Source organism: Dendroctonus ponderosae, unplaced genomic scaffold (assembly GCF_020466585.1).
Source record: "Dendroctonus ponderosae isolate FM_Combo_2020 unplaced genomic scaffold, Dpon_F_20191213v2 Dpon_F_20191213_10, whole genome shotgun sequence".
Lineage (NCBI taxonomy): Eukaryota > Metazoa > Arthropoda > Insecta > Coleoptera > Curculionidae > Dendroctonus > Dendroctonus ponderosae.
The window spans coordinates 6617918-6627086 of NW_026017111.1; the positions used below are offsets into that span (position 1 = coordinate 6617918).

General features: G+C 37.9%; 1 protein-coding gene across 5 annotated transcripts in view; it reads right to left on the reverse strand.

Annotated features, from left to right (window-relative positions):
• LOC109533154 (adenylate cyclase type 2) overlaps nucleotides 1-9169 on the reverse strand; it is an 84063-nt gene that overhangs the window by 29239 nt on the left and 45655 nt on the right. For all 5 annotated transcript variants that reach the window (XM_048661935.1, XM_048661934.1, XM_019898407.2 and 2 more), the window contains exon 7: nucleotides 4575-4702. In XM_048661935.1, the coding sequence (XP_048517892.1) occupies nucleotides 4575-4702 (128 nt within the window). The remainder of the gene's footprint in view (nucleotides 1-4574; nucleotides 4703-9169) is intronic.

Genomic DNA, 9169 nt, shown 5'->3' on the forward strand with positions numbered 1-9169 from the left:
TGTTCACCGATAATTCCTGAACAAAAAATGTATCTTGCTGCTCAACAAACTGGAATTTACACGAACAAATTTGACTAGTTTGGACCCGAATCAATTCTGATTTTGAATCGTTTTTTAGTCCAAATCTTTTAAAATGAGCCGGTCTGGGGCAATTAAATAGTGCTTCAGGTAAAGTTACTACAGGGTGGCGTCTGAAACATTGCAAAATTGGCGAAAGATCCACATGCTCTTCGTTGGGCAAAAAAAGTCTGCCTCACTTCATACTACGAAAAAGTTATTGAATTTTTCGCTCATTTCACGTATGTAAATCTGAGATTTTATATCAAACAACGGCATTCTTTGTCCACTGTGTAGAATCCGTGGGGTTTTTCGGGCAACCTCCGATCTGAAGCTTTTGTAAAACTCTTCTAGGTTGTGCGGTCGATTGTCCCAGTTGGTGCCTCATCCTGTTGAAAGAACAGGTTATTTCTATTTGGGAAGTTTCCAAGGGAAAAGGAAGTAGCTGTAAGCATTAAGAACGTGCTTCATGAAGAAAACACAGAAGCGCAGAGAAATTCTCATCAACTACTTACGAGATGAGACTCAAACAAGCACGTACTTCCGCCATAAACTTTAACACAAGCTTACCTTCCACGGAAGCAAAGATGAAGCTTCTTGTTAACGTTAGCGTTAACCCACACGTTAACGAATAGAGCCTTGAGCCCGGCAGAAAATTTGCTCTTCAAGCAACCCCAAGAAAGTCAAACAGGTTTAAGTCTGGGGATCTTAGTGGCTAAATCTATCGTCGTTGTTCTCTCACTATATTTACCTGAAAAGGCGCTCTTCAAATTGCAGTAATTGAGCAATGAAGGTGTCTCATGTTCCAAAAAATGTTTCCAGTATAAATGAAAGTATTTACAGGATTTTTGAACGTGTTTAATGAAGAAAACATAGAAAGGAGAAGAGATGCTCGTCCACGACTTACAACGAGCTAAGACTCAATCGAACACGTACTTCCGAGATAAGCTGCAACACAAGAGGAACTTCCAGGGAAGCAAAGGTGCAGCGTTCAAGGGAACCTTCACACTAGCGAATATAGCCATCAGACCAGAAGATATAGACCAAAAAGCAAGAGAGAAAATGTTAGATTACTTAATTCAGCAAATGGAGGACTAGATGGCTTCTATGTCATAAAATCCAGAACGAGAAACCCAATAAAAGCAGACCAACCTTGCAAATCTGTAGCCAAGTTCAATATTCAGTCGCCAAATAAAGACGACTCACCTGATTTATATCAAAGACGTCTGAGGCTACAGACAAGGAATGGGGCATTGAAGGTGTTAATAGAGAACATTAGTAAAGAGGCCAAAACTGGAAGAAAGAACAGTTAAATGGACGACACGTCGGTGTAAATAAAACTATCAGACATTAAACACGAAGGAAATAATTGAATTCGAAAAATAAAGCATCGAAAACATTGGTACAGAAGGGAAAACTAACCAGTAAAACACAACAAAACAGTACACAGACAGTAAAAAAGCGAGAGGACAAAATAGACATTGAAGAAAACGCACTGCTGCCATTGGTAGGAAAGATGAGCAAAGTGAAACCCCTGAAAATTGAAGCTCCAGAACCGACCAAAACACCTAGAGAATGGCGATGAACGAAAAATATGGAGGAGGAAACTTAACAGAATGGCTAAGCAACCGAACTAGAAGAATAAAGTTTGAGGGCATATTAGACTGTTTAAAAGAGGAAAAATATCCGGTAAAACCTCCGGGAATAGGGATATGTATATATATCCAACATGTCCATGAAGCTGTTTAGTCCCAACCACAGTTGAAGTCAGTGGCGTGTTGAAGTCAGTGAAATGCTAAAGGCGAGTTGTTTGATGAAAAAATTGATTGATTTTAATACCAATTTGTTTTCTGGGTTTCAGTCATTTATCATTTATTATTTTATTCCTCAGAATACGTTTCGTGTTTTTCTTTCCACCATCATCAGGTGGAAAGCAAATTGGAATGGAATTTACAAATGAGGCACAAAATAGGTGGTTTTATTTGAAAATATACAGCTGATGCGCGTGCTTTATTTTTTGGTCGCTATATACAGTGTGTTACAGATTCCGGGTGTTATTAGGACAGAGATGCTCATTTTAAAGCTGAACAAAATGGTGTTTCAAAGTTGGAGTTTCGGCTCTTTGATAGTTGGATGAAAATTGGTATTTTTTATCTTAAATTCAAAGGGCTAAAAACGAACCAAATAGCTCAAGACAGTTTTCAATTTTTTTGGCGATCTCTTCTATTTCCAGAGTGCTCAAAAAAGTCGACTTTTTGGTGTTGCAGTGGTAACCTTTCTCTTCTTGGGCCGATTTTCACGATCTAGACCTCAGCTTGAAGCTAAAACTTCCCAGGCAATCCAAGACAATAATTGGATATAAGGGGTTGCGTAAAAAGTGAGCCAAAGCAGAAATGCCCTGAAATCTATGACTCTGGTACATTTTGAACTAAAGTGAAGTTCGCTTTCAAACATTCAAATATTTCGTTCATTCATGCAAATCGGTATTCAACATGAGCATTAAATTTTGAAAATCGGTCCAAGAGAAAAAATTATCACTTCAGACGAAAAGTTGACTTTTTAGATCACCCTGTAAAAAAGAGAAATGGGCGAAAAGTTCAATAACTTTTTCGAAGTTTGAAGTTTACCATAATTGCTGTGCTATTGAAATAAAAGAAAACATTTTTTTGCYCAACAAAGAGCATGTGSATCTTTCGCCAATTTTGAAAWGTTTCATGTGCCACCCTGTAGAAACTTTATCTGAAGTACTATTTTATTGCCACCAAAMGGCACTAATTTTAAAAKATTTGGCTGAAAAACGATTCAAAATCAGAATTTATTCGGGTCCAAAACTAGCCAAATTTGTTCGTGTAAATTCCAGTTTGTTGAGCAGTTKGGTTTAAAAAATCGCTAGAGGTTTCAATGTGAAATATCTCTAAAATGGTGAAAGATATCGACTTGAACCAAGACACATTTTTTGTTTAGGAATTATCAGTGAACAACCGTAAAGCCGTATTTTAAAACYCAAAAASTGTCTACTGTTTTAAAAGGYCCCAGACTATTGCAGCCAGCACCCRTTASRAACTGCAAGCTAGAGAATAAAAAAWGTGGATTATTCGATCTAAARAACATTRAAAACWATTTTTTTGGTAATATTTAAACTGGTYAWGWRTCYATTAAGAAAAAACGAAAATTTWATTTACATTTTYGGATAAGACAAATTTGCCTAAAMYGCAATATTTTTGTCTAAACATGTCAGCGAATTTTCTCAAAAGAGTTGACGAGCACCCAAAACGAGTGTGRGYAAAATTGAWGCTTTTTTAGAMTAGTTCTGGRAGTGACAAAAAWRTTTTCACTTTTWAAGCATAATWYTGTWCATCCTGAAAATGTGCAACCWATSAAACAGCTTGWAGACGCGTAAGTCCGAAACGAAACKAGCARATAATGGAGATCTGCGACAGTCAATTTTCTATWAAAAAAAATCCAAACTGAAGCGTTTTTGAASAGGAAAGWTGATGCTTTTGMGACTTGGAAAATTCACAAATTCYATWCGGGACTGAAAGCGAACTTTGAGCAAAAATTYCTGCGCTTTATTCACTTTTCTGGTGTTTTCTCACTAAACTTACTTAAAAGAGTTTYGCCGAAACGTATTCCGAAGAATGAARTAAACTGTAATAGCTAAGTAAATAAATGACTGAAACCCAGGGAGCTAATTTGTATGAAAATTGAAGTACAGTCAGGAAAAGTAACATGATGAAAGTTGATAAAACCTGCGAGGGCGAGTTATATGGCTTCGGTTCAAACTGTTACTTCATGCGACCTTCCACAAATTGCTGCAAATTTCTTCTAATGGACTATTTTTTACCTTCGACAGCTTCACTAAAACTCTCAAAATAGAGTCGAGCTGCTTGCCATAGAAAAACACCTGCGGTTACCGAAGTTTCTCATGTATTTAGAAGATTGGACCTAGAGTGTCCAGAAAAAACGGAAACTTTATGCATGTTCGACATTGCTTTGCATTCTAAGTTTCAAATTTTTAAGTGATGGAAAACCAAAAACAGGGACGAAGTAACTTATCAGGATGAGCGAAAAAAATTGAGCAAACATTTGAAGCAATCACCCAAAAAGCTAATGTTGTAATGGACAGTTTTCCAAATAATTGGTACCAGCAACAGCAAACACAATATTTGCCTCAACCGCCAGCACATTCAGAAAATAAATTTTGCTAGTTTCATTTATGAAGCCCTGGTGGGTTTTACATGCCGCTGCTCTTAAATCAGTCAAAACGTCGAGTAGCAAACATGTAGAGAGTGAAGACTTGAGATATGGACTAAAATGAAATGGATATGAATAAAAATGGACACAAATTGATTGAAAAATTAATTCGAGCTAACACATTTATGGAGCTGAAGATGCGACAATGGATTCTAGGTTTCGCATCGCGCTAATGGAAATTAACCGCCCTGGCTGGACAGTGGAATCCAATTACCACTTGTCCATTAGACAACGTCCATTGGAGCGAGAAGTCGCCAATTTACCTGATCGCCTCGATCATCTGAAGGCCCATGTTAACGCAATTATAGGCGTGGTTCGGTCTGGAAATTGGAAGTCCGGATACACAGTAATAACAATCGCCCAGGATTTTTATCCGCATGCACTGGTTGTCCTGGAAAATAAGAAAAAAACGACACTATCAAAATGTTAATGGAACGAGAAACGGTCAGTTGAATAATCGTCATTTTTAGCCGCTACCGGAGCAAACTTGAACGCTTACATGAAGAATCCAAGAGGTAAATTATATCAGTTCTATACATATAGTTAGGGCGGCCTCATCTTTAAAAAGCCGTTTTTTGGGGTATTGCTGAGTATTTTGCTTAAAAATGTTTGCCTTAAAAAACAGAATTCCTTCACGTTTTCCAACTACACACAGAAAATCGTTGTGAGCATTCGTTTGTTCACAAATTGTAAATGTTTACTTTGACTTAAATATTATTGCATAAAATCAGTTAATAATTTAAAGTTAGATTTAATGCGGCTGTTTGTCTCTTCAGTCTGTTTCAGACTTTGAAATGAACATGAGACAACACAATGGTCATGGTTAAGTAAAACAGATGCACTTTTTTTTTAATTCTATTTGCTTCTTGATGTTTTTCCTGTATAAAATTTACCACATTGGCAAGAAATTTTTTAAAATACGGTTTCGATTTTTCCAATTTTGCACGAGGTTTTGTATTTGTTGTTTTTTTTTTTCTTTCGTGTGTCTCCTACAATAGCTTAGTTTTCATTGCACCTTCTAACACTCAAACGTTCAATTCCCATGGTCATCGGCTCCTCTTTGAAGAGCAATCTTGCTGGAAGGATAACATCCTTCCGCTCCATTCGTACACTTTCAGTGGAACCAACATTCGAAAGTTGGCGTGCTGTGCCAACAATTTTGCTGACTAATTTGTTTCATCTTAACAAGTTATCGGGGTTTTTAGCAGCTTAACTGGTGAGTCCTTTGACCTCAAAAGCGCTTTGCAAAGTTTGCCATACGCCCTTTGCATCAGTGGCACTTTCCACTGGAACGTAGTTACTTGGTTTAATAAACAGACAGTTTTGCTTCTGCTTTTGCATAACACAAGAGAGCCTCTATCACTCATACTCACAGATTGGCTTCTTACATATGCTGCAACAGACTGAAACTTTTCGCAGAAAACTGGATGTAGTTTTTGATCCTACTACTGGATGATTAGTTTGTTACTCTTTATTTGATTCGTCATTCCTTTTATATAAGTGTACAAAAGCTCCAAATTTTATTGCCCCACATGTACGAGGAGGGATTTTTTAAAATACAGCCATGCACTCTGGGGTTAGACTTTTGGCTTAGCGAAAGTTGAAGAATCTCTAGAAATTTTGCGCAACATCGAAATCAGCTGAAGTTTTCTAAATGTGGGAAGCAAAGCTTTTGTTCGAAGTGTCCAAAAGTTCAAGATTCCATCGCCTAGGGTTTATGAGCTGGGATCTTCGAAATAGAGACATGCACTTTTGGGGCACATGTCTGAATTAGTGAGAATTGTAAATATTCTAGAAAGTCGGTGCGTTATTCAATTTAGCTGCAGCTTCGCCCACTTATGAACAAAGCCATTGTCTCTCTATCAGTCAAGAAGTTTAAATTCCTGCACATTCAGTTAGCTAGTTGTTCATTTTTTAAATACAGACATGCACTCTAGGAATACACTTATTACTTGAGGAAAGTTGAAGAATCCCTATAAAATTTGTACGACATCGAAATCAGCTGAGGTTTTGGAAATCCGTGAACCAACGCTCCTGTTCTAAGAGTCCAAAAGTTCATGACTCCTTCGCCTCGGGTTTATGGACTGGGATTTTCGAAATACAGGCATACACTTTTGGGCCACATTTCTGACTTACTGAGAATTTTAAATATTCTAGAAAGTCAGCGCGTCTTTCAATATAGCTGCAGTTTCGATCACTTATGACCAAAGGCCTTGTCTCTCTAACAGTCTAGAATATTTAGTTCCTTCGCCTCCAGTTAGCGAGTCTGCTACCTGGAATGTGAGATCATACAATAACAAAGACCAAGAAATCTTAAAAGAACTCTCAGATAGCAAGATCGATATGTGGGCCGTACAGGAAGCGAAGATTAAAGAAAGTTGCCAAAAGAAATACGTAGAATATATTATGGTCTACAGCGGAGTTGAGAAGCAGGAAAGAGCAAGAGAGGGTGTGCGTGCAATCAGCACGAAATACCAAAATTATATAAAGGAATGCAACTTTATCAGCCCACGCATTACAGCTGTAACACTAAAGTCAGACGACCAAACAATAAATGTACTATCAATATAAGCACCAGAAGGCAACAGACCAGAACTCCTGAGAGACTCGTTTTTTGATCAACTCCAAACCACAATTGACTCACTACCAAGTGACCAACCCATGATAGTGGTTGGGGACTTTAATGCACGAGTTTAAAACGGAAAGAACCCCAGTATAAATTTACATTTGCAAATAAGAGAGGCCATACATCGACAATCGATTACATTGTGACTAATAGGCAATTTCACAAAACTCAAATACTCGAAATCAGAACGCTCAATTCGGCAAATATAGGAAGCGATCATAGCCTTTTACTCGGAAGAATTAAATTGAAGATACGAATACCAAAACAACCAAGACCGGTGATATCAACACAGAAACTCAGTATTGAGCTGCTATGGGACCCTACGATAAAGTACCTATACAAAAATAGATTGTAACAAAAAATCGAAGAAAACTCGATTTTAAATACTAACTACATCAATCTAGCTTGGGAAAGAATCAAGAATAATATCAAGAATTCAGCACGGGAGGCACCTGGAGAACGAACCATAAGAGTGCACCAAATAATCAACCACAAGACACCATGGTTCCCCCCATAAGTCAAGGAACAGTGCAAAGAAAAAAGAAAAGCCTACCTAAAATATTGTACTATGCGAACGCCAGAATCATAAAATAAATATGAGCAAGTTAGTTTACAACAGTCAAATCCCACACAATCTCATTAAACCATAGAGAACATATATAAAAACAACAAAAGACGATCACAAATAGGAGACTTCACAGAACCAATACCACCGGGTAGCGGTATTTGTCAGGGAGACTCCCTTGAGTTTTACCCTTTTCAATTTAATAATGAAAGAAATTGTTTGAAGTGTTGGAGGGCTAAAGGGATACAAAATGGGGGATGCAGAAATCAACATAGTGTGTTATGCTGACGATGCCGCTCTCATTGCAGAAAGTGAAGATACAAAGGTTATTACACTTATTCAGCCTAACAGCCAAGTCTCTAGATATGGAAATAGTGCTTAACAACATCAAAAACCCCTCTAAGATGCAAACTGGAACTAGACGGTAGAGTAATCGAGCAGAACATGAAATTTAACTACCTTGGCGTGGAACTTTCCGGCTTTGGGGATATTGAGGCAGAGGATATTGAGGTGAGAGATCAAACAACAATGGTGCAATAAGAGTATATGTCGTCACGGGCGACATATACCGCAGAAACCAGGCCAGAAACAGCGAAAACCAAAAGACTCCTAGAGACAGCTGAGATGAAAATACTCCGTAGGATCACTGGAATGACACTGCTGAATATAGAGAGAAGCGAGGATATCAGAACAGCCTGTAATGTCAAGAACATCAATGAATGGGTAGCAGACAGGAAGAAGGAATGGAATGAGCACGTAAGCAGGATGGACCACCGCAGACTTGTGAGAATCACTTGCGATAAGTCCCCATTGGGAAGAAGAGAGAAGGGCGCGCTCCAGGAAACGATGGAGCGACAGCCTCACGCAAGTGAACGATAATTGAACAGGCGATTCGCCTAAAATCAAGAAGGAGAAGACTGAAAGGTGCAAAATTGTATTATGGAACTAGCGGATATTTTATAAATACACTTGCACGATTGGGGCAAATTTCTGACTTAATAAAACTGAAAAACTCCTCGAATACCAGCGCGCGTGCTCGGAATAAGCTGATTTTGGTTGATGCGAGCTTTTTAAGCTACCGTTAACGGGAAGAAATTTTTGAAAAACAGACATACACCTTTAGATCACATTCGTGACTCACTGAAAATTGCACAATTTTTAGCTAAAATCAGTAATTTGTAAATAACCAGAAGCTTCAAACGCTTATACACAAGGGCCTCGTCTCAAAATGTTAAAAAATTCACCCTCCAATGCCTCCAGTTTACAAACTCTGTTTTTTTTTAATATAGTGATGCACTTTTCGGTCACATTTGTGAGCCACTAGAACTTGCAAATTTCAATAAAATCAGCACATTATCGGAACCAGACTACACTTTCTTCACTTTAGGGCAAGGGATTTTTCGTACACTTCCTAAATTTCAAAATTCCACCGCGTCCGATTTACGAGCTGTGATTTTTAATTTCAATCAAATGAGTGCGAATCAGAATCGCAAGAAATCTGGACACTGATTAACGACGGCTTCTTTTCAAAGTGTTCGAAAGTTCCAAATTTTGTACATACTTAGACCTCTGAAATTTGGTCTCTTATCAACAGAGGATTTTTTCTCAATTTATTGGGAAATTCAAATTTTTGTTTCCTGCGGTAGATGAGCTGTGGATGTTTAAAT